This window comes from Nomascus leucogenys, chromosome 17, assembly GCF_006542625.1.
Source record: "Nomascus leucogenys isolate Asia chromosome 17, Asia_NLE_v1, whole genome shotgun sequence".
Classification (NCBI taxonomy): Eukaryota; Metazoa; Chordata; class Mammalia; order Primates; family Hylobatidae; genus Nomascus; species Nomascus leucogenys.
Window position 1 is genome coordinate 46,823,605 of NC_044397.1, and position 27,052 is coordinate 46,850,656.

General features: G+C 40.0%; 1 protein-coding gene across 4 annotated transcripts in view; it reads right to left on the reverse strand.

Annotated features, from left to right (window-relative positions):
* TPST1 (tyrosylprotein sulfotransferase 1) overlaps window positions 1–27,052 on the reverse strand; it is a 146,310-nt gene that overhangs the window by 95,917 nt on the left and 23,341 nt on the right. For all 4 annotated transcript variants that reach the window (XM_030795645.1, XM_030795644.1, XM_003281782.3 and 1 more), the window contains exon 2: window positions 20,315–21,260. In XM_030795645.1, the coding sequence (XP_030651505.1) occupies window positions 20,315–21,159 (845 nt within the window). In that variant the 5' untranslated portion in view covers window positions 21,160–21,260. The remainder of the gene's footprint in view (window positions 1–20,314; window positions 21,261–27,052) is intronic.

The window sequence follows — 27,052 nt, forward strand, 5'->3', positions numbered from 1 at the left end:
AAACAAAAACAAAACAAAAAATATCCAGCAACCAAAAAAGTAAAATTTACAACATCTGGCATCCAATCAAATATTATCATGCATGCAAATAAACAGGGAAACACAACTCATAATGAGAAAAATAATCAATTTTAAATAACACAGATGTTAGAATTACCAAATGCATTAAAACAGTTATTCCACAGATTATTCCACAGTTATTATGGAGTACAGTCATTCAAGTACACGTTGAGCATCCCTAATCTAAAAGTCTGAAATGCTCCAAAATACGCAATTTTGTGACATTCACGTTGACTCCACAAGTGGAAAATTCCACACATACTTAACACAGATTTTGTTTCATTAACAAAATTATTCAAAATTTTGTATAAAATCACCTTGAGGCTATGTGCGTAAGATGTAATATGAAACATAAATGAATTTCATATTTAGACTTGAGTCCCATTCTCAAGATATCTAATCATATATATGCAAATATTTAAAAATCCAAAAAAATCCAAAATTTGAAACACTTCTAGTCCAAGAATTTTGGATAAGAGATACTTAAGCTGTATTGACAGCAGTGCTAAAAAGAAATAAACTATAAAGACATGAGAAGACATGGAGTAAAGTACATATTACTAAGTGAAAGAGCCCAATCTGAAAAGGATACATACTGTATGATTCCAACTCTATGACATTCTGGAAAAGGCAAAACTATGGCTAGAGTAAAAAATCAGTGGTTGCCAAGGGGCTGAAAAAGGCAAGGATAAATAGGGGGAACACGGAGGATTTTTAGGACAGTGAAAATATTCTATATGATACTAAAACGGTAGATATATGGTAGTGTACATTTGTCAAAACCCATAGAATGTACAATGCCAAGAGTGAACACTAATGTAAACCATGGACTTTGGGTTATAATAATGTGTCAATATAAATTCATCGATTGTAATAAATATACCAGTAGGATACTGATATTGGGGTAGGCTGTGCATGTGTGTGGATAAGTCATATATGGGAACTCTCTACACTTTCTGTTCAATTTTGCCATGAATCCAGAACTGCTATAAAAAACAAAGCCTATTTTTGAAAATAAAATTGAAAAAAATCAGTGAACTGTGGAAACATTTCAAACAGTCTCATATATGTGTAATTGGAGTCCTGAAGGAAAGGAGAAAGAAGAAAAGAGAAAAAAAATTTTGGAAAAAAAAAAGTACACAATTTTCCAAATTTTATATAAACTATAAAACTCACTGATCCAAACAGCTCAACACATTCCAAGCAAAAATTACTGACTTCAGGAATGCAAGGTTCTACAGATCACTACAGATTCTATGGATTGAAAATGATAATAAGGATTATGAACAACTTTATGCCTATAAATTCAACAACTTAGAGGAAATGAACAAATTCCTTGAAAGACACAAACTACCAAAGCTCACTTAAGAAACAATTTAAGTAGCCCTACATTGTCTAAAGAAACTAAAATTATAATTATTTACAAGAAGAGCATTTACCAAGCTAAACAAAAAAAGGAATCCACACCTACTCACAAAATACAGTAATAAAAACAAAATACACAAAAGATAAAGAGCTTAAAGTGGTCAGAGAAATGACATATAACAAAGGCCTGACAATTACTGACAGCAGATTTTTCAACAGCAACCACTGCAACTAGTGGATGGTGGAATAATATCTTCAAAACACTAAGAGAAAATTATTGCCAACCCAGAATTAAATAAACCAAAATAACCTGCTAAGAAACTAAGACTTTTTCAAAAAACAAAACAAAAAACCCTGAGAAATACAAAGATCCTTAGAATAAAATTAGAACCATAAGTCCATACTATGCACAAATGTGAGCAGCAAAAACTCTGGGCAAAAGCCCTCATTTCAGGCAAAAATAATTGGGAAAGACCACAGTGGTCTAAGGAGCATAAGAATCATTCTCATTATTTTTAACACTTTCTCTGAGCTCTTCACCCTAAGGGTGGCACCAGCCATACAGAAACGCATCGCAGGCAGCTAAAGCTCTGAAAGAAATCCAAATGCCTGACTAGAATAACAATGAAAGGAGCCTCTGTGAGCCAGAGAGTATGTGGGGAATCCAGGAAAAGACCAGCCAGAGAAAGGGTTTCCCTTAACTTTGCACATGAACCAGCACAACTTCTAGCTCACACATAAGAGAGATTCAGGGAAGCACGGCAAAAGCTCTGAGAATAAATTAAAATATAAACTGTTGCCAAAGCTCCAAACTAACTAATAAATGGTCTGTGGATAGGAAAGACCCAAAGTAGCATAGCACAGTCTTTGAACTGATACTGGAAATACTATTCACAGGTGAGAAAAATTGTGGTTTAGAACCTAACCAGCCTGACAGCCTACGAAAACAAAAATAAAATCAGCATTCTCCCAAGGATTTTAACAGGACTTAGAAACACAAAATATAACTCCAAAATTACTCAAATGAGAGCATCAGGAAAATGTGATCCAAAATTGAGGGAAAAGACAATCAAAAGTAATTTGTAAGGGAAGCATAACTATATAAAAAAAAACAGACATAGAGTTTAAGAAAAGGGAAAATTACAGGTCAGTGTCACTCATGAAATAGATATAAAAATCCTAAGCCAAAAATTAGCATATCAAAGCCAAAAACAAAGCTCAGATGATAAATCATGACCACGTTGGGTTTTTTCCAGAAATTCAAAGTTAAATAAATATTAGAAAATCTATTAATGTAGCTTACTATATTTGTAGCTTATGATTAAAGAAAGTCAGATGACTCCTTCAATTTGACAAAATACAACCTTTGTGGTGGGCTACTTGGAAAATGGTTCCCAGTAATTCTGTCATACAAAGGTCTCTTTAAAGAAATTAAGGGTGTGCCTAATAGGTCCTCGCGACTGAACAACAGGGGCTCTAGGAAGCTTAAGAACATTGTCCCTCAGCCATCTGAGAAAGATCACAAAGAAGGGTGAATCTTAGATTTGTGGGTGTGACTATTACCCAATGGAATGAACATCAATGAGTTTCACAAAAGACTTAACAAAGTTTTTGAGAAAATTATATCAGCAGCAACACTGCCAGGTTGGACCAACAAAACCCAGAAATAGTACAACATGAAAAGAGGCCACTAGACTCCCAAAATTCTACTGGCAGGAAGCAGACTAATAAAAAACTACACAGCTGCTAACACATGCTACCTTTCATGAAAAAGGAAGAATAACTCAGAGGTGGAATCAAGAGCCAGGAGGGCAGGAATTATTCCTAGGCCGTGAGACCAGTCAAGGAACTTCTAATATCCTGGCTGGATTTCAGAATTGATATGGACCAGTAACACTTCTGTGCCTCCTATTTTCCCTCCTTTAAACAAGAATGTCTATTATCCCATGCCTGTTCCACCCTTGTATACTGGATATAGGGAAGGGAGGATAACTTGTATCTTTAATGTCACATTTCTACAGATTGAATGGAACTGTACACAAGGAACTGTATTTTAAAAACTTTGGCCAGGTGCAGTGGCTTACACCTGTACTCCTAGCACTTTGGGAGGCTGAGCCCAGGAGTTTGAAACCAGCATGGGCAACATAGCGAAACCCTATCTCCACTAAAAATCAAAAAATTAGCTAGGTGTGGTGGCACACAACTGTAATCCCAGCTACTCAGGAGGCTGGGGCAGGAGGATCACTTGAACTCATGAGGTTGAGGCTGCAGTGAGCCATGACTGCGCCACTGCACTCCAGCCTAGGCAACAGAGTGAGATGCTGTCTCAAGAAAAAAAAGAAAGAAAGGAACTTCACCCATAAACCTCACTCACAACTGGACCTGATTTAGATGACAAGATTCTGGACTTTGAGCTGATGCTGTAACGGAATGAGACTTTTGGAGACCTGGAGGAAGGGGCAAATTAAGAGGGGCATATGCAAGAGACATGAGTCATTGGGGGCCAGAAGGCAGGCTGGAAAGCTGCTTCTAAAATAGCACCTGATGGTTCCCAACTCCTGATATTCCTACCTTTGTGTAATCCCATCTACTTGATTTTAGCTGGGCCTAGGAATTTGATTCTAATGAATATGGCAAAAGTGATAGGATGTCACTTCTGAGAGAAGGTTGCAAAAGATGTGACTTCCATCTTCTTTACTTTCTCTGGCTCTTCTTGCTTGCCAGCTGCCATGTTAAGTAGCCATATACAGAAACATACACAGCAAGGAACTAAGGCCCTCCACCTAAGACAGATAAGGAACTGAATCTTGCCAAATACCACATGAACTAGGAAATCATTCCTTCCTCAGTCGAGCCCTGATGCAGCCTTGTGAGGGACTCTGAGGCAGAAGATCCAGCTATGCTGTGTCCATATTCCTGACACACAGAAACTTTTATATGTTTGTTGTTTTCAGCCACTAAATTCTGGGGTAACTTACTACACAGCAATAGAAAACAAATACAATATCTATTAACTTTGAAAACTCTTAGTGAACTAGAAATAGAAGAGAAATTCTTTTTTTTTTTTTTTTTTTTTTGAGACAGAGTCTTGCTCTGTCGCCCAGGCTGGAGTGCAGTGGCGCAATCTCGGCTCACTGCAAGCTCCGCCTCCCAGGTTCACGCTATTCTCCTGCCTCAGCCTCTCCGACTAGCTGGGACTACAGGCGCCCGCCACCACGCCCGGCTAATTTTTTTGTATTTTTAGTAGAGACGGGGTTTCACCGTGGCCTCGATCTCCTGACCTCGTGATCCGCCCGCCTCGGCCTCCCAAAGTGCTGGGATTACAAGCGTGAGCCACCACGCCCGGCCGAGAAATTCTTTAACTTGATAAAAGGTATCAACAAAGAGAAAACTAACAGCATATACCAATAATGTACATTAAAATAAATACAACAAAATTCATTAAACATATTCCCTTTAGAGTGAACTCTGTTCTGGGAAAAAAAAATAAATCATTTTCCTCCATTTCCTAAACAAAGGATATTTAGGAGTAACTAAACAGTTGGTATAAGCACAGTCTTCTTTAAAGAAAAATATTATTAATGAATACAGAAGGAAATTTTAAATTAGACTACCACCATTTGGCCAGACTTAACAAAATAGTAGGTCTGGGCAATGATTCATCAATGATCACTAAAACCATTAGGTAGAAGACTAAAAAAAATTGTACTGCTTCATGGATCACATTCTTGCTTAAATCTAGTTGGTTTTTTTTTTAAAGCAGAAGAGAATTTGACAGTACTAAAAGTACAATGACCACTAAGTACAGTTTGATGCCAGAGCCTTGATTTGTGCTAAGGCATCCACAATTTTCAGCTCTTTTGCACTATCAGCACAAATGTCAACAGAATGAAAATTCAAATAACATCTTAGTACCATTGTGAAAATAGTTTTAACCTTGGAGATCTCCTGGGAGGGTCTGAAGGATTTTTTTGGGTATTCTGAAACCATAATTTGGGAACCTCTACTTTAGTGACATACAGAGAAGTATTTACAGATGGAATGATGTGATATCTTGTATTTGTTTTAAAATAACAATTCAGCAGAAGTTGGGGGAAGGAAAGGAGTTAATAATACTGGCCTACAATGGTTAACTGTTGGTATTGGGAATTCTGTTTACCAATTTATTTTTGTGTTTGGAATTCTGCATAATAATAAAATATTGTTTAAGGCATTCCCTTTAAAATATAGTTTCTCAACCTTGGCACAGCTGACATTTGGGGCCAGATAAATTCCTTGTTGTAGTAGCTGTCCTATAATTGCAGGATGTTTAGCAACACCCTGGCCTCTTTCTATTTGAGGCCAGCAGTATCACCTCCACTTCCCCAACTGTGACAACCAAAAAGTCTCCAGACATTGCCAAATGTCCCCTGGGGAACAAACTGTCCCCACTTAAAAACAACTTTTTTTTTTTTTTTTTGAGACATTGTCTCACTCTGTCACCCAGGCTGGAGTGCAGTGGCATGATCTCCGCTCACTGCAAGCTCCGCCTCCTGGGTTCACTCCATTCTCCTGCCTCAGCCTCCCAAGTAGCTGGGACTACAGGTGCCCGCCACCATGCCCAGCTAATTTTTTGTATTTTTAGTAGAGACAGGGTTTCACTGACCTCTATCAGGATGGTCTCAATCTCCTGACCTCGTGATCCACCCGCCTCGGCCTCCCAAAGTGCTGGGATTACAGGCGTGAGCCACCACGCCTGGCAACAACAACTGTTTTAAACCAAGGTTGCTTATTACTATTAGAAGTCCTAGCCTAGGCAAAACCACAAAACATTAGGAAAGCTGCAGATATAGATACACAAAAGTCATTTACAGTTGTACACACCAGCAACTAACAGAACATTTAAAAACAATACACATATCTGGCTGGGCATTGTGGCTTGTGCCTATAATCCCAACGCTTTGGGAGGCTGAGGCGAGTGGATCACCTGAGGCCAGGAGTTTAAGACCAGCCTGGAAAACATGGCAAAACGCTGTCTCTACTAAAAATACAAAAATTAGCCAGGCTTGGTGGCTCACACTTGTAATCCCAGTGACTCGGGAGGCTGAGGCAGGAGAATCTCTTGAATCTGGGAGGCGGAAGTTGCAGTGAGCTGAGATCGCACCACTGCACTCCACCCTGGGCAACACAGTGAGACTCCATCCCAAAAGAATAAATAAATAACTTAAATAAATAAAAACAATATACATATTTACATTACCAGTGAAAAGAAGGTACTGAATAAACTTACCAAATAAAGTACAATACTTTTATGAAGAACATTATAAAATACAGTACCATCAAAAGATACTGTAAAAGACCTAAATAAAAGGAGAGGCCCACTGTATTATGGATGGAATGGCTTAATATTGTAAGAATGGCAATCCTCCCCCAAATTACCTACAGGTTCAATGTAAATTTAGTCTGATTTTTCATGAAATCAGGCAAGTTGATTTTAAAATATATATGGAGGACCAAAGGGTTTAAAAACAGCCTAGACATTCCTAGAGAAGAACTAAGCAGGGAGGTTACCCTATTAGATTCTAAGCCATTTTCTTTCTTTTTTTTTTTTTTTTTGAAACGGAGTCTCACTCTGTCACCCAGGCTGGAGTGCAGTGGTACAGTCTTGGCTCACTGCAACTTCTGCCTCCATTCCCTGGGACTACAGGCGCCCACCACCACACCCAGCTAATTTTTGTATTTTTTGGTAATGATGGGGTTTCACCGTGTTGGCCAGGCTGGGGTATAACTCCTTACCTCAAGTGATCCGCCCACCTCAGCCTCCCAAAGTGCTGGGATTACAGGCATAAGCCACCGCGCCTGGCTAACTCAAAGACATTTTCTAAAACTGCAGTAATTAAAATAGAGTGGTATATGGCATTAGGATAGACTAAGTGAAGAAGGATTTCTTGGCTGGGCTTAGTGGCTCATGCCTGTAATCCCAGCATTTTGGGAGGTCAAGGTGGGTGGATCACAAGGTCAGGAGAGAGAGACCATCCTGGATAACAAGGTGAAACCCCGTCTCTACTAAAAATACAAAAAATTAGCCGGGCATGGTGGCACACGCCTGTAGTCCCAGCTACTCGGGAGAAGTGAGGCATGAGAATCACTTGAACCCGGGAGGTGGAGGTTGCAGTGAGCTGAGATCGTGCCACTGCACTCCAGCGTGGGCGACAGAGTGAGACTCTGTCAAAAAAAAAAAAAAAGAAAGAGATCTCACTAACAGAATAATGCATACATGGAAACCTGATGTTTAATCTATCTGGTACTGCATGCCATTAGGACAATCCCCTGGGTTTCTGGACTCCCCACAAATGCCAAAATCCACAGATGCCCAAATCTCTCATATAAAATGGCACAGTATTTGCATATAACCTACATACATCTTCCCTTATACTTTAAATCATTTCTAGATTACTTATAATACCTAATACGATGCCTACACATCACTTCATTCACGTAGATTCAATGTAGTATTCAGCACACGGCAAGCTCAAGTTGTAATTTGGGAACTCTATGGAATTTTTCCCCCTGAATGTTTTTGACCTGAGGTTAGTTGAATCTATGGATGTGGAACCCATGGATCCAAAGTACTGACTGTATTGCCATAGATGGTTCTGGGAAACTGGTCATCTTTATAGAAAAAAAATGAAAATGAATCTGCATCTCACACAAGAAAATAAATTCCATATTGATTAATAAATTCCAGATTAACACGAAAAGAAATTTGTTTTAAGTTTTAGAAAAAACATGGGAAGCTATTTTTATGACCTCAGAGTAAGGAAGAATTTTTTTACAAAAAATTCTAAAGAAAAAGATTGGTAAATACAAGTTTAAAACTTAAATTCATCAAAAGATTTTTCTTAATTCTGTTAAAGTGAGGGCATTGACAAAAAAGATATTAAAAAGGAAGTTAAAAGATAAGCTATTGGCCGGGCACGGTGGCTCACGCCTGTAATCCCAGCACTTCGGGAGGCCGAGGCGGGCGGATCACAAGGTCAGGAGATCGAGACCATCCTGGCCAACATGGTGAAACCCCGTCTCTACTAAAAATACAAAAAATTAGCCAGGCGTGGTGGCGGGCGCCTGTAGTCCCTGCTACTCGGGAGACTGAGGCGGGAGAATGGTGTGAATCCAGGAGGCAGAGCTTGCAGTGGGCAGAGATCGCGCCACTGCACTCCAGCCAGGGCGACAGAGTGAGACTCCGTCTCAAAAAAAAAAAAAAAAAAAAAAAGGCTGGGCGTGGTGGCTCAAGCCTGTAATCCCAGCACTTTGGGAGGCCGAGGCGGGTGGATCACGAGGTCAGGAGATAGAGACCATCCTCATTAACACAGTGAAACCCCGTCTCTGCTAAAAAATACAAAAAAATAGCTGGGTGTGGTGGCAGGCGCCAGTAGTCCCAGCTACTTGGGAGGCTGAGGCAGGAGAATGGCGTGAACCTGGGAGGCGGAGCTTGCAGTGAGCCAAGATCATGCCACTGCACTCTAGCCTGGGCGACAGAGCAAGACTCCATCTCAAAAAACAAAAAAAAACAAGTGGAATATGCATACTGCTCATAATCCCGCTATTCTAATCCAAAGTATATATCTTAGAGAAACTCTTGAAGGAAACACCTTCAAAAATGTCCTTAGCTCCAAACTAAAAACAATACAAATGTTCATCAATAGTAAAAATGTATAAATAATCTATATTATACCAGAGAATAGTATTTTGGCAATTAAAACTGATGATATAGCTATATACCACAACACAGGTAAATCTCAAAAGAAAATGTTAGGCCAGAGAAAAAAAAAAAGAAGCTGACCGAAGAAAATACAGACCATGATCCCATTTATATAAAGTTTACCAACAGGCAAACTAAACAAAGAAACAAAGGAAAAAGGGAAAACATGACAATGAAATATCAAAGGTCACCTCCAAGTAGTTTCAGAGATTACTGTTATTGTAATGCCAACATTCCCAACCTGCCATGTTAGTTTCCTACTAGAGCTATTCAAATCGGGTGCTTACTTTGCTTCATTGAGACAAACATTTCGTGACTTTAAGACTACCTTTGCCCTAAACAAGCTTACAGGAGCATGTGTAAGAACATTAACAAAAGCCTATGGTGCACTTGCTACTATCCTAGGTGTTTCACACTCATTATTTTAGGGTGGGGAGAGGGAGGGGAACAGGGCATAAGCATTTGAAAATAAAAATAACATACTAGTAAGTACCATTTTGAACACTTTCTATGTGCCAGGTGCTATTCTAAAGGCTTTGTAGTAATTTAATTCTCACAACTCTATGAAGTAAATACTACTTACCATCATCTGCAATCGGTATTATTATCATCCTTATTATAATAATAATAAAGACAACAGGTAACATTTTCAACCTCTCATTATATACCAGGCACTTGGCTAAGGGCTTTATAGTCATTCTAACTAAATCCTCACGACAACCCTGTGGATAGTTATTATTATCATCCTTAATGGATACTATTTCAGTAAGCCTTTATCCACAGTTTCAGGTAGTTCTCTGCAGTCAACTGTGGTCTGAAAACATTAAATGGAAAACTCCAGAAATAAACAACTCATAAGTTTTAAATTGCATGTCATTCTCAGTAGCGTGATGAAATCTAACATTGTCTCACTCTGTCTAGACTGGGATGTCAATCATCCCTTTGTTCAACACATCCATGCAACGTACACTCACTACCCACCATTAGTCACTTAGTAGCACTCTCTGTTATCAGATGGACTGTAGCAGTATCGCAGTGCTTAGGTTCAAGTAACTCTTGTTTAACTTAATCATGGCCATAAAGCTCAAAAGTAGTAATACTAGCATATTGTTATAATTGTTCTACTTTATAATTAGTTACTGCTGTTAATCTTACTGTGCTTGATTTATAAATTAACCACAGGTATATATGCACAGGAGAAAACATAGCATATATAGGGCTCGGTACCATCAGTGGGGTTTCGGGCATCCACTGGGGTCTTGGAACATATTATCCGCAGATAAGGGGGATCTAACATATTATCATTCCCATTTCCAGGATAAGAAAACTAAAGGAAAGATGAGATAACCAAGACTAGACAAAACCAAATAACTCACTCAAGGTCACATAATCAATAAAGGACAGTGCTAGGATTTGAACCTATGACTGTCTGGCTCTAAAACCTGTGCTTAGCCACTGTCACACTGTTTTAGTTTGTCTTCATAAATGCTGTAAGTATATACAACAAGAGCTAAGAGTATAGATGAAGACAAAGACCTGAGTCCACAGCCTGGCTCTACCATGTTCCAACTGGGGGATGGAGGACAAGCTCCTCAACCTCTGGGAGCCTCAAGTCCTTCATCTGTATAATTGAGATGTTTAAGGCACCTATGGGTGAGTGTGAAAAGGTAAATATAAAAACTAAATGAGATAAGGCATGCAGAGAGCTCAGCATACTGCCTGGCACATAACAAATGTTCAGTAGATGTTGGATGATATCATTACCATCATCGCCATCTTCCCTGTTTTGTTTTTGTTTTTTTTGTTTTTTTTTTTTTTTTGAGAGGTAGTCTTGCTCTGTCGCCCAGGCTGGAGTGCAGTGGCGCAATCTCGGCTCACTGCAAGCTCCGCCTCCCGGGTTCACACCATTCTCCTGCCTCAGCCTCTCTGAGTAGCTGGGACTACAGGCGCCCGCCACCACGCCCGGCTAATTTTTTTGTATTTTTAGTAGAGACGGGGTTTCACCATGGTCTTGATCTCCTGACCTCGTGATCCGCCCACCTCGGCCTCCCAAAGTGCTGGGTTTACAAGTGTGAGCCACCGCGCCCGGCCTTCCCTGTTTTGTAGATAAGAAAATGGAGACACGGAGAGAGATAGTATTTGATGCAATGTTACAAAACCAGTTAGTGTCAATGAAAGACTTTAAACAAAGTCTAGCCAGCTTCAAAGTATCAACCCTTTTCCATTCGCCAAGTGTCTCATGAAAGCATAGGAAGTGCATCCCAGACAGAGGGGGGCCTTGGAGAGATCTTCCTTAGGGAAAGGAAACCTGAACTAAATCTTGAAATACAACCATGAGTTGGTCAGATGAAGAAATGAAGTGAGAGAAACGTGTTGCAGGCACAGGAAACAACACATTCAAAGGAACTGATTAAATGGTGTGGCAATAATTGTAGCTACAATTATTTCAGTGTGGCTGGAGCCCAGGCTGTAGGGGCAAGAAAGTCTGAGTCCACAAATGAAGCAAACAAAACATAGCATGATTTTTAGCAGTGGTTCTCAAAGTGAAATCAGGCCAGGAACATTAGCATCACTGGGGAACCTATTATAAGTGCAAGTTCTTGGGCCTATCCCAGATCTCCTGAATCAGAAACTTTAGGTCTTTTAAAGGTTCTCCATGTGATTGTGATGAATGGTTGATGTTTGAAAACATGATTTTCAGCAATGAGGAAATGTAACGATGTTTTCAAAAACAATGAAATAATTCTTCATTAGACAGGTAATTCAGAAGAGGACCAAGGAGGAACCATGAATTCATGTATAATATCTGGATGGGTACCAACCATAATTCCCTGATGTGCTTGGCTCTTCTTTGACAGTAGTTATCAATGTAATAGGTTACTCTACTTAAAGATCCAATTTGCCCTACACTTCATCTTGGCAAAATACTCTGAACTAGGCTTACATTTTAAATCTTAAAAAAAAGAAAAAAAAAGAATTTTTTTTTAAAAAAACAGGAATCTTCTAAGTTTTATACCTCATTATGGACTGAATGTTTGTGTCCCCCCAAATTCATGTTAAAACCTAATCACCAATGTGACTGTATTAGGAGATGGGAACTTGGGAAGTGTCCTTATTAGGTGTCCCCTTACAAAAGAGGCCAGGGAGAGATTCTTCACCCCCTTTACCATGTGAGGACACAAGGTGCCATCTATGAACCAGAAAGCAGGCCCTTACCAGATGCTGAATCAGTCGGTGCCTGATCTTGGACTTCCCAGCCTCCAAAACTGTGAGAAATCAACTTCTGTGTTTGTAAGAATCCAGTTTGTGGTATTTTGTTACAGCAGCCCAAATGGACTAAGACATACCCTAAAATGCCTATTAAAACTAAATGTTTTGGGCTGGGCATGGTGGCTCACGCCTGTAATCCCAGCACTTTGGGAGGCTGAGGCAGGTGGATCATGAGGTCAGGAGATCAAGGCCATCCTGGCTAACATCGTGAAACCCCATCTCTACTAAAAATACAAAAAAAAAAAAAAAAAAAATTAGCTGGGTGTGGTGGCGCGCACCTGCAATCCCAGCTACTCAGGAAGCTGAGGTGGAAGAGTCACTTGAGGCAGAAGTTGCAGTGAGCCGAGATCACGCCATTGCACTCCAGCCCAGGAGACAGTGAGAGACTCTGTCTCAAAAAAAAAAAAAAAAATGGCTCAAGCCTGTAATCCCAGCACTTTGGGAGGCCGAGGCAGGCAGATCACAAGGTCAGGAGATTGAGACCATCCTGGCTAACACAGTGAAACCCCGTCTCTACTAAAAATACAAAAAATTAGCCGGGCGTGGTGGCGGGCGCCTGTAATCCCAGCTACTCGGGAGGCTGAGGCAGGAGAATGGCGTGAACCCGGGAGGCGGAGCTTGCAGTGAGCCGAGATTGCGCCAGTGCACTCCAGCCTGGGGGACAGAGAAAGACTCCGTCTCAAAAAAAAAAAAAAAAACCAAAAAAAACCAACTAAACGTCTTTATAAACCAATATAATCCCAATTAAAAATGTGTATCAGTTTTGTAAATTTTACACATTACAATCAATGTTTCTCTTTTAAAAACAAAATTGAAGTTTTGCAATTCCATGAGCTTCACTTCAGTTTTCTTTGTTAAATCCAACCAAAATTAAATGCTGCCTAAAGGAGGGCCACTTCACTTCCAAGTACATCATATACCAAGGTTCCGAACAAGATTTCATTTGAAAAAAAGGGTGCTCCACTAATAAGAGAAGTCTGAAGGCAACTGGCTTAAAATTCATTATCTTTAGCTTAAAATATAAGGCCCTCCAAAGCCTGGTCCGCATCATTTCTCTCAAACCTTGTTTCACTCTACTTCCTGCCTGGAAATGAACTCTCTAGCAAAAAAACACCACATTGTTAATCATCTTTGTTAATTATTTCCTGATTTGGTTTTGTTTTACTTATTTTTCAAAAATATATTTTTCAAAAATATATTTTTCAAAAATATATTTTTCAAAAATATATTTTTCAAAAATATATTTTTCAAAAATATATTTTTCAAAAATATATTTTTCAAAAATATATTTTTCAAAAATATATTTTTCAAAAATATATTCATCTATGGGAAACAAACACCATGTTCTAGGCCCAGGTGGGACTAAGCTTAGTTGACTTCCATTACATGGTCAGGAGGGTAGGGTCCGTAGGTCAGGCATAACAGGGCGTAGTTGTTCCTTAGGTCCTTTTAATGCCCTGGGTTGGGCCAGGAGTCAAGCCACAAGGAGTCCTCCATCCCACCTCTTCCCTTTGAATTCTGTAAACCACAGTTAGGCACAGGCTTCTCCCAGGAGTAACATTTCTTGGGTGGCTCATTGGCTAAGGAAAAGGAAAGACATTCTGGACAGTCAAGGAAGAACTACAGTGCCTTAACCATGGGTCACCCAGGGAGCACAATATTCCCTAAGTCAAAACTAAATGCACTTCCCTTTATCTGTTGATCATCTTGGATGGCTGCCACAACAAATAATTATCTGGCTAAAATGTCATACCAAGCTTGAGGAAACCCTTCTTTAGGGCTCAGTTTCATGCCACATTGCCCACAATGACCTCTCTGAACACCTCAGACTGGGTTAGGTACCTCTCCTTGGTATTCCATAGTTCTTTGTTGTTGTTGTTGTTGTTCAGAGTTTCGCTCTATCACCCAGGCTGGAGTGCAGTGGCATGATCTCGGCTCACTGGAACCTCCACCTCCCAGGTTCAAGCAATTCTCCTGCCTCAGCCTCCCGAGTAGCTGGGTTTACAGGCACGGGCCACCACACCTGGCTAATTTTTGTATTTTTAGTAGAGATGGGGTTTTACCATGTTGGTCAGGCTGGCCTTGAACTCCCGACCTCAGGTGATCTGCCCACCCCAGCCTCCCAAAGTTCTGGGATTACAGGTGTGAGCCACTGTGCCTGGCCTCTTTTTGTTTGTTTTTAATTATTCACCAATGAAGAAGCAGTGGTGACCATAGTTCTTAACCCTGCATTGTATATGAATCTAAGTCTTCTATTAGATCATATGTTCCTTTAAGGCAAAGACCTTTTATCTCAAGGAGCTAACACAGTGCCTGGCACATAGTAGGTGCTCAATAATGTAGCAGAGACTACTATCTGCCTATCCCAATATCCAATTGATTTCTCTTAATAAAAGAAACCCCAATTATGGCCAGTGAAGAGCAAGAAGTATTACCCGGAAGCTTCTAAGAAATATCCTCAAAAAATACTAAACGCCATTTGTTTTACACACATCCACTCCTGCTGTGCTGCTTAGAATGTAGATGAAATGACTGGCACTCCAACTTGGATCCTGGGGATGATGGAGACAAAAGCTGGAAGCAGCCTAGATGCCAGATGACTGCAGAGCTGACAAAGCAGCCCTGGTCTGCCTTCTACATAATAGTCATTATTTGGAAATCTTTGTTATTTTGGATCTCTATTATTTGTAGAGAAATCTAATCAAACTAATAAATAATCTGATATCCAACTTCTAATTTTTGCTACCAATTGCTATATTCTCCAAGAAAAGTACAAATGTTGCCTTATTAATTCATGTTCTGGTTCTGCTTCTTCTCAATCTTTCACTGACACACTTTGAAATGCAATGTTTCATCAGCTCTCTGATTTCCTTTCACAGCCCATTTTACTCTGTCACTTATATCCCTTGTTTATTCAATTCCTCCTCTCCAGCTAAGATGTCTCAGTCACTTCTCTCTTCAATATAACTTGTAAAAGGAGGCTGGGCATGGCAGCTCACAGCGGTAATCCCAGCACTTTGGGAGGCTATGGCAGGAAGACTGCTTGAGGCCAGGAGTTCGAATCCAGCCTGGGTAACATAGTGAGACCCTGTCTCCACCAAAAAAAAAAAAAAAAAAAAAAAAAAAAAATTAGCCAGGCATGATGGCATGCACCTGTAGTCCCAGCTACTAACAGGAAGCTAAGGTGGGAAGATCGTTTGAACCCAGGAGTTCAAGGCTGCAGTGAGCCACAATCTTGCCACTATACTCCAGCCTGGGTGATGGAGCAAGACCTTGTCTCCAGAAAAAAAAAAAACAAAAAAGACACAACCCCAATAGCCCAATAGCATCCTTAAGGCAGTGCCTTCACAAAGGAGAAGTTTTCACAAATAAACAGACTTGTTCTCTGATAGCATCATGAAAACAAAAACAAAAACAAAAAAAAAAACACCACATGTAGTATTTATAAAATTCTTCTGGGATATTTCAGACTGAGCTAGTAGAGCTCAGGTGATCCTAATTTGCCTGCTGTTAATTTTCCATGCTATTAATGCTCATAATCTTTGTGAATATAGTCTGTCATTCTCTTCACTTACTCAAAATATTCTTGTTATCCTCAAATTTCAGAAGAATTTCAAGTGGCTATTGAGTTATCTTTCTGTTAATCCCATAAGATATAAGAATTTTAAGTTTCCAAACTGACAAAGATTCTTTGGGTGACCAAACTTCAGTCAGGCTCCTGAACCTTCTCCTAGGACCATCTGTGCACTTCTTTATAAAAAATCCAGTTTTAGCAAAGAACCCTGCTAAGGCAGTTTAGCAAGAACCTCCTACCCTTGATATCTAATCACTCTCAGGATCTGATCGGGTTTCTCATCATCCACCAACCCCCAGGTGATATCTGATCACCCTGGCCTGTCTTCAGCGAGAATCCTATCAGGTAAATTTAGCCAGAATGCCCCTGACCCCTGATGTTTCCTCGTAGTAATTTTCCATCCACTGATCCTCACCTTGCTCCCTGGCCACAAATTCCCACTTGCCCATGCTTATTCAGAGTTAAGTCCAATCTCTATTCCCCACTGCAAGACCTGACTGCAGTGGTCCCTGTACCTCCTGCAGTGGTGCTAAATAAACACTGACTCATGCCTTAGCAAGTATCACTGAATAATTTTTTCTTTAACAAAACTAAATTTCACTTTGGATATTAAAAAGAAAGTGTTATAAATTTAATAAATTACTAATTATACTTCCTCAAAAATGTCTCCATTTCCAAAAACCTTTTTGCATTATTTTCACTCATTTATTCAGTCTTTCTTTGCTTTTGATCTGATTTAGAGGTTTTTTTTGTCTGCTTTACTTATTAGAAGCTGTAGGGTGTCAGTTTTCATGTTCTTATTTGTTCTCTTGTACTTATCACTACTATTATCTTTTTCATTCTAATTTATTTGTGTTTAATAGTTGCTATATTCTCTTTCTGCCCTAAGTGTAGATAAGAACTCGTCTCTGAATTGTAGTTGTGATTCCTGTACTTGTTGTCTAAGCGTCACTGTTACATTAATCTGCTTTTCTGGTTTTGCTCTTTTGACCTAGCAAACTTGATTTTTATTTGTTCCAGGTAATTTCATGGTATCATAATGAGTTTAACAACAGAAGTAACTGTACGCTCTTGTAACTTCCCAAAAGCTCCCTGATGGAGACAACTAAAATTCCACAAAAAATTCCACAAACCATGAGAATAGGGCAACGTAAATAGCCTCAAACTTTACTTCTACTTTCTTTTCATGATACTTGAGCAGGAGCCTCTGACTTTTCTGTAACTGGAACTGCCCAGAGACGCAAGAGATGCCACCCTGACTGTAAATAACTGGAAATTTCTAAGCAAAGTAAAGGTTAACTCTCATAGTTAACAAGATAAGAGGCAGAACTGTGAAGGTCTCCTGATATCTCTATTTTCAACAACTTCTACAAGTGTCCCTAGGCCATCTGGTGACATCTTCAAACCTTCAAGGCTGCCTAAATATTTAAGTATTGTAATACTAAGTAACACTAAACTAAGTATTAAAATATTTATTTTAAACAATTTTTGGCCAGGTGCGGTGGCTCACGCCTGTAATCCCAGCACTTTGGGAGGCCGAGGCGGGCGGATCACGAGGTCAGGAGATCGAGACCATCCTGGCTAACACGGCGAAACCCTGTCTCTATTAAAAATAAAAATTAAAAAATTAGCTGGGCGTGGTGGGGGGCACCTATAGTCCCAGCTACTGGGGAGGCTGAGGCAGGAGAATGGCATGAACCTGGGAGGCGGAGCTTGCAGTGAGCCAGGATCGTGCCACTGCACTCCAGCCTGGGCGACAGAGTGAGACTCTGTCTCAAAAAAAACAAACAAACAAAAAAAATTTTCCCAGAATAAAAATGTTTAAATAAAAAGAAAAGCACACAGGATGACTGACTCTGGGCAATAAATTCTTTATTATAATGAACATGGGATATTTACAACTTGGCACTATGTAATAATTTTGTGTGTTTCTGCCTTATTCCCCAATAAGCAGTTTTTGAGAGTAGGGATTCAATCTTAAAAAAAGAAGTATGGCTGGCCAAGCATAGTGGATCACACCTGTAACCCCAGTACTCTGGGAGGCTGAGGTACACGGATTGCCTGAACTCAGGAGTTTGAGACCAGTCTGGCCAACATGAGGCTCTACCAAAAATACAAAAAAAAAAAAAAATTAGCTAGGCATGGTGATGCGTGCCTGTAATCCCAGCTACTCGGGAGGCTGGGATGGGAGGATCACTTGAGCCTCAGAGATGGAGGTTGCAGTGAGCAGAGATCATGCCACTGCACTCCAGCCTGGATGACACAGAGAGACTCCATCTCAAAAAAAAAAAAAACAGAAGGAAATATGGTCTAGTTTAGACTCACCTCAACCAAAGCAGCTCTTGTTTTATATTGGAATTCTGGGTAAGATTTTCTTTCAAAAAGGGGTTCAAATATTATTTTGCTTTTAAGTTTTAAAAAACAATTGTAGCCTACCAGAAAAGACTAAAATACCAAGTGTTGGTAAAGATGTGAGGCAACTAGAACATGTTCATCTACAGTACAGCCATACATGAATGATAGAGACACTTTGGAAAACTGTTGGAAAGTATCTATTAAACACACACACACACACACACACACACACACACACACACACACCCCTTGTCATCCAGCAATTCTATTCATTGGTATATACCTAAAAGAAATGAATGCTATATCCACCAAAAGTAATGTACAAGAACGTTCTTAGCAACTTTTATCCAAAATAGCCCCAAACTAGAAAGACCCCAAATGCAAAAATCTTGGAATAAGCATTGGTAGGTTCTACTCATGATTGTGACATGTTAATTTTTGACAAAACATAGAGCCTTACAGGGCCTCCATTCCACATACTGAAATGCTAAGTAAGGTCTCTTTACTTTCTAAAATTCATTAATTCATAATATAATTTCTATGAATTTTCTTGGCCTTTTTGTTTACCTTAAACATAGCAAGTATATACACAAAATGTTCTCTTCCTGATTAGCACCAAAATTTAACTTAAGCATATCTCTTTAATCCCTACTGAAGAGGCTGGTGGTCTAATGGCCTCCTTTTATATTAGCAGATGTAGGTGGCATCAGTGCCGGGCCAACATACAAGCACAAAGACTGAAATACCTAATACAGGTGATTAAAAATCAATTATAGTCTATTATCTGGAAATAATAATAAACTGCAATCAGAGTAGCCAGAGCTGAAATTTTCTTTGAATCAATAAAAACAACCTAGAGCCACTACAATGATGGTATGTCATAACTTATAATCAATAATTGAAAGCTTGGTATAGGCAGGCAGCTGTTCCTTTGAGATTATCTACATAAGAAATCTATTTACTATACAAGTTCTATACAGGAAAAAAAAAATTAAGGAGATACTCCTTGGTGAAAGTAAGAAGGGCACACAAGGAAAGTATACTGCTTTTTCTTTTTTACAGGTGTTATATATTACTTTGATAAATGAAAAAAAATAAAATTTAGTTATAGACAACTCTTTTTCATGAAGAGATGCTACCTGAATTTAATAGTAGTTTCCATTTTTATATCTTCATTCCAGGTATATAAGTCATCAAGACAGGTTAGAGGGTATACTAGTTGTCACTTCATAAGAAAAGAAGCAAAATGCTAAAAATCATCATTTGAGAAGTTTTGAATCCGAGGAACTTCTTGTATGGATTAGGCTTCCAAATTTTGGACATTCTCTAGCCTTTTGTAAAAAATAAGAGAGGTTATATCTCAAATTCTGGCCTTGCCATCTAAATCTGAACAAATTGTTTTAATCTTACTGTGACTCAGTCTTCTTGTCCATAAAATGAAGAGATTAGGTTAGACGAAGCTTTTTTCTCTACCACTAAAAATTTCAAAATGCTTATAATTCACTATGTGCTCATTAACATGATATATGCACTTCCTGATTTTAACCTTAATCCACACAAAAGCCAACTATCCTCATTAACAACAATATCTAGAAATTAGAAATCAGAAGCCACTGAAACTGAATGATGGACATTAAGGTCTGAGACCTTGAAGAAGGCTTTTAACCGCCTGTAAGGTGGGTTTGTATCCATCAAACAAATAAAGAGGGCCACAATATATAAATGAAAAAATGAAGTATAAATAAGTGAACATCTGTAAAAACTAGTGGAGAATTAATAAAAAAAGAAACCTCGTCAATGAAGCTGTATCTGTTCCAGAAAAGGTCTTCAGTTTCTATATATACACACAGGTACATACACAGATATATACATAAAACACATACATACATATGTATAGATCATTATTAGCTAAATATAGAGTCAAAATAAAAAACGTATCTTCTACTCACTTTGACAGAGACACTCCCCCAGCTTTCCCAATCATCTCTTCATGGTGCAATACTGAGTGGTTCCATGGAATCTGGAGGAACTTTAAGAGTGTTCTCATCCACCGTTCAGGATGTAAGACAAGTTGTTCATAGTGAACCAGCATGCACTTTTTATAACCAACCTCCATACACTGGTTGTACATGGTCTCTATAGCACGATTCCACTTGGTCAAACAGTCCCTATAGCTGTTCAGGTCAAATCCAGCTATAGTAACTTTTCGAGAAATCATCGAATGTACTGATGCCCGGCCATCTCGGACCATCAGGAGAAATTTGGCATTGGGGAATAACCTAGCAAGGTAACTTAAAGATTTCAGGGCAAAAGGATCTTTATTACATAAATAAGGGGCTGGCTCCCCATGCTTAACGATAATTTCTAGTAAGAAGGCTTGCATGGCAGAATCCAGCACTTCATCAGTAACACCAGCCTCATCCAGGCGGATCTTCTCTTTACTTGACCGTGACCACATCTGCTTCAGGGCCAGGATTCGGGGAATGACCCTGGTTTCCTCTCCACAACGAATGTCAGGATGTGCGTCCAGCATGGCCCTCATGAGTGTGGTTCCACTCCGAGGCACACCTCCAATAAATATTAAAGGCATATCTTTGTGATAGGCAAAGGTTTTGTTGGCTTTGAGATCCAGGCCAGTTCTCACAGTGGTCCTTGTGCTCTCCAATTTGACTGGCTGGCTACGTTCCTCTATCCGGTGATGGCATTCCATGGCATGCTGGCCCAAGTAAAACACAGTCACAGAACTAATCACCAGACATGCCAATAGTAAGTTCTGCTTCAGCTTTCCAACCATCTTGATGTGGTTATCTTGTTATTAAACAGATATTTTGCTCAAAGTGATTTTCGGAAAATGTTCAGGCCATGGAGAGTCTACTTCAGAAAGATAACCAACATCTAGCAGAGAAAGGAAAAGGTTATTTATCATTACATTGGGATTGCTTACAAATCGGTCACCAGTTATCACCACTGTATTTTAGGTAGAAAGAATCTGAAACAGTCTTGGATTCTTTGATAATCTTTTTTTGTTTGTGTGTTTGTTTTTTTTGGTTTTTTTTTTTTTAGACAGAGTCTCGCTCTGTCACCCAGGCTGGAGTGCAGTGGCAGGATCTCAGCTCACTGCAAGCTCCGCCTCCCGGGTTCACGCCATTCTCCTGCCTCAGCCTCTCCGAGTAGCTGGGACTACAGGCGCCCGCCACCACGCCCGGCTAATTTTTTGTATTTTTAGTAGAGACAGGGTTTCACCGTGGTCTCAATCTCCTGACCTCATGATCCGCCCGCCTCGGCCTCCCAAAGTGCTGGGATTACAAGCGTGAGCCACCGTGCCTGGCCTCTTTGATACTCTTAAAACAAATTTGAGGCCAGGCACGGTGGCTCACGCCTGTAATCCCAGGACTTTGGGAGGCCGAGGCGGGCGGATCATGAGGTCAGGAGATCGAGACCATCCTGGCTAACAGGGTGAAACCCCGTCTCTACTAAAAAAAAAAAAAAAAAAAAAAAAAATACAAAAAAAAATTAGCTGGTCGTGGTGGCAGGTGCCTGTAGTCCTAGCTACTCGGGAGGCTGAGGCAGGAGAATGGCGTGAATCCGGGAGGCAGAGCTTGCAGTGAGCCGAGATCGTGCCACTGCACTCCAGCCTAGGCAACAAAGCAAGACTCTGTCTCATAAAAAAAAAAAAAAAAAAAAAGTAAAATTTGTTTTACTCAGTATATACAGTATATACAAATTTGAGTAAAAATAAATCAATGTTTATAATCAGAAACAGCTTTTGTTAATGCAGTAATTTTGAAGCTATGTACCTGGTAAAGAATGGAAAATAAATAAAACTATTTATATCAGTGAGTCAACCAAATATTTAATAAGCCCAAGAACGTCTGGAGTCCAACCCAAGGCTGATCTCTGCTATTCAGACTTATTTCATCTCCAAGCCGTCATTATCTCCACATTCTAACAATGAGAAATTACAGAAGAAATATGAAACAATTTCCAAATCTTTAACAGAGATTCAGTTTATTATACCACGATTTATTTAGGTACTACAGGCCGGATACTCAGGCTCGACTGAGGACCAACTTTGAAAAGGAAAACAGTATAGTAACCTCTGCTCTTGGAAAACAAAGTCTTTTGACAGACAGATATGTAAACAACAACAATAAAATGTGATGAGTGCCTCTGTGGAAATACGCAAAGGGACAATGGGAGCATAATGAAAAGGAGCATGTAATTGACCTGAGGAAGCTGTAAAAGTTTTACAGAAAGTAGGAAGGAAGGACCAGGTGCAGCAGCTTACGCCTGTAATCACAGCTCTTTGGGAGACCGAGATGGGAGGATCATTTGAGCTCAGGAGTTTGAGACCAGCCCAGGCAACATACTGAGACCCTGTCTCTTTAAAAAAGAAAAGAGAGAGGGAGGGAGGGATATTCTAAACCAAAGGAACTTGTGTGCAAAAGCACAATGGCAAGACAGAACACAGCATAATTAGGTGACAGGAAGAAGTTTAGGAGAGCTAGTGTATAGGCTGCAAAGAAAATTGTATGTATAAGGATCTGTGATCTAATCCTCAGAAGGACAGGTAAGATCTGGACACAGCAAGCACTCTATGCTGCAGGTACACTATGACCAAAGACATAGATGTGCAAAAGCAAAAGCATGTATATGAAACAGCTGGAGCTGCTTGTTCAGCTAGAGCAAGGGTATACAGTGGGAAACAGACAGCAACCAGACTACATCTACACCAAAATAATTTACCCTGAATCCTCAGAAGGCAAGTGTGACAGTTAATTTTATGTGTCAACTTGGCTAGACTTTGGTGCCCAGTTTTTGGTCAAAAACCAATCTAGATATGGCTGTGAAGGTATATTTTAGATGTGATTAACATTTAAATCAACAGATTTCTAGTAAAGTGGATTACCCTCCATAATATAGGAAGGCCTCATCTAACAGGTAAAGGCTTTAAGAGCAAAGACTGAGGTTTCCTGGAAAAGAACTACAACATAGAAACCCTGCCTGTGTGTCCAGCCTGCTACCCAGCAGAATCTGGAGTTAAGACTGTGGCAGGCCAGGTCTCATTAACGCAGGCCTCCATAACAACTGTTTCAGTACTGAGTGGTTAAGTTACATATTAAAAGCTAAAAAAAAAAAAAAAAAAGTCAGTGCTGTTATACAAAGGCTGGAATGTAACAAAAGCGCACCAAGAGTTTTGCCTAGGCCTTTCCTGGGCCTTAAAGCCTGACAAAATAACGAAGGAATTCTTAACAGGAACCATTTAGGATTAAACAAGTTTTACTAGGGGTCTGAAGAAACTCCCCAGGCCTCCACAAACAAGTTTACTGGAGGTCTGAAGGAACTCCTCAAATCTCCGTGATTTAGCAGGACACAAGCAAGATAAGGGTAATCACCCCAGAACCTAGACCCATTTAGATTAAGTAAACTTACTGAGGCTCCAGAAGAAGGGCTTCAGGACTCAGACTTTAGTTACAGATTAAAAGAAATTAATCACTTACATCTTTAGATGAATGCACACTTACATGCAGACATATAGGTTAGAAGGTACATAAGCTCAGAAAAACTTTGTAATTTTAAGTTGGTCTGGTGATAATTTCCAGGCCTCCCTGTAACAGTTACAGAAATAAAAACTCTCTTCCTCCCCAGTTCATCTGCATCTCGTTATTGGGCCACAAGAAATAGCAACCCGACCCTCAGTTTGGTCCGGCAACAAGACTGCAACATCAACTCATCTCTGCCCAACTGCCCTATGAATTTCAGACTTGAAAGCCCCACAATCGCGTAAGTGAATTCCTTAAAATCAGTCGCTTTCTCTCCCTACCCTCGGCCCCTCCCCATATACAGAGTGGGCATGCGTGTTATCCACCACTCTAAATTCAGTGAGATCCCTTCCGACCCACTAGCAAAGCAGCCAGTCCTAATGGTTTGCCTTGCCCTGACTACTGGTTGTTTTTCTGTAAAACCCTAACACAGGGGTTTGGTTTTGTTTTTCTGGAGAACCCTAAGGATACAGTAAATATACCTGGGGAAATGACTAACTACACTAAAAAATACATTCTGAGAGGGAAGACTTCCAGCTACAGCCTAGTGAGAAGGTAGTTAATTCCTCTCCCCAAAAACCAATGATAAAGCTGGGTGAAATGGGCAAAACAACCCTTTCAGTGCTCTGGAAATCCACCAGAAGAATACAACAACCTGAGAAGCATTTATGCTTGAAAAACTGCTAAAAGGTGTGTAAGAACAATGAGAGTCTGTGTAAGGTTACTCCCACCTCATCTACCCATTCAGTAGGTACAGAGGTTCTGCAAGGCAGAGCAGGGCAAGGCAAACCATTAGGACTGACAGCTTTGCTGCTAGAGTTGAAGGGAGTTCACTGAGTTTGGAGTGGGGAAGAACACACAGGACCACCTGCACTGTCAGAGTAAGTGATGGAGCAGGTGGGAAGTGAGTGAGAGGGTGAACAGCTCTAGAAGGCAGAGGTTGCAGTCCGGGTGGGGCACATTTGTTGGCCAACCCAGAAGTGGCATGCAGGTACAGAGGAGACATGAAAGGACTGGGTGGAAAGTAAAAGACGGCAGATCCGAAAACGGCCTAAACTTTGTATGTGCTCCCTACCCACAGAGATCTACTGGCAGAGGACGAACGCCTTACTGGCTCAAGATGTCTGAGGCAACCACTGTCCAAGCACTGGGTGACCACTGATCACTAAGCTATGCAGACAGGAAGGCAACTCCTAGAAAGCCATGCTTAAAAATGAAAACAATTATAAAGTGTGTGCATGCTTTTTTTAAAAAAAAAAGCTGTATTGAAGTGTAATTTATATATAGTATGTGAACTTCCAAAATCTGAGACAGGTATCAGTTAATTTTTTTTTTTTTTTTTTTTTTGAGACGGAGTCTCGCTCTTTCACCCACGCCGGACTGCAGTGGCGCACTCTCGGCTCACCGCAAGCTCCGCCTCCCAGGTTCACGCCATTCTCCTGCCTCAGCCTCTCCGAGTAGCTGGGACTACAGGCACCCGCCACCACGCCCGGCTAATTTTTTGTATTTTTAGTAGAGACGGGGTTTCACCGTGGTCTCGATCTCCTGACCTCGTGATCCGCCCGCCTCGGCCTCCCAAAGTGCTGGGATTACAAGCGTGAGCCACCACGCCCGGCCTAGATATCAGTTAATTTAGAAAGTTTATTTTGCCAAGGTTGGGGAACACGCCTGTGAAACAGCCTCAGGAAGTCCTGATGACATGTGCCCAAGGTGGTTGAGATACAGCTTGGTTTTATACATTTTAGGGAGACATGAGACATCAATCAATATATGTAAGAAGTACATTGGTTCCGTTTGGAAAGGTGGGACAGCTCGAAGCAGAGGCAGTATATATACTTTACACTATATATACTTCATTAAAGTTGTTTAGATATAAACAATCCTAAAAGTGTGTGTGTATATACATATATATATGAGAGCAACATCAGCATACATTTAAATGACAAAGCAAATTTATAGAGATAGCAGAGTGAAAAAGCAGGGATTTAAGTGCAAGCTTACATGAAGGAACTTTTTGCAGTGACTGAACTGTTCTAAAACTGAACTGTTGTCATAGTTGTACAACCCTATAAAATCTACTAAAAAATTATTGAATTACACCCTCATACTTGTGAAAGGAAAATAAACCTTGGGGCCCCAAATCACTAAGCTAAAGGGAAAAGTCAAGCTGGGAACTGATATGGCAAACCTGCCTCCCATTCTATTCAAAGTCATCCCTCTGCTCACTAGTATTCATTCTATTCAAATTCTGCTCATTCTGTTGAAAGTCATCCCTCTGCTCACTGTCAAAGTATTTTTCTAGTAATGAATTCCTTTTTTTAAAAAAAAGCTGTATTGAAGTGTAATTTATATATATAGTATGTGAACCTCCAAAATCTGAGACAGGTATCAGTCTCAGTCAGACAGATAGATGCATATATGATTGCCTCCTTTGGAAAGGCTAATCAGAAACTCAAAAGAATGCAACTGTGCGTCTCTCACCTATCAGTGACCTGGAAGCCCCTTCCCCGCTTCAAGTCTTCCTGCCTTTGCTTCGAGCTGTCCCACCTTTCCAAACAGAACCAACGTACTTCTTACATATATTGATTGATGTCTCATGTCTCCCTAAAATGTATAAAACCAAGTTGTATCTCAACCACCTTGGGCACATGTCATCAGGACTTCCTGAGGCTGTTTCACAGGCGTGTTCCCCAACCTTAGCAAAATAAACTTTCTAAATTAACTGATACCTGTCTCAGATTTTGGAAGTTCACATACTATATATATAAATTACACTTCAATACAGCTTTTTTTAAAAAAAGGAATTCATTACTAGAGAAATACTTTGACAGTCTCAGTAGAATACAACAACTAAGAACTGGTTCTTATTTATTCATGTTTATAATCTTTTAATCATTCATTCAATGTATGTTTGAGCACATAGTTTTGTGCCAGGCACTATATAAAGCTTCAACAAAGAATCACAAAGACTAGGTTGAGATTAAAATATCAGCTTAATAAGAAAAAACTGCAAAGAAAAAAGTATTAAGATAATTGGTGGCAATATAGCATTAAAATGTCTATGCAGGAGAATGGCGTGAACCTGGGAAGCGGAGCTTGCAGTGAGCCGAGTTCACGCCATTGCACTCCAGTCTGGGCGACAGA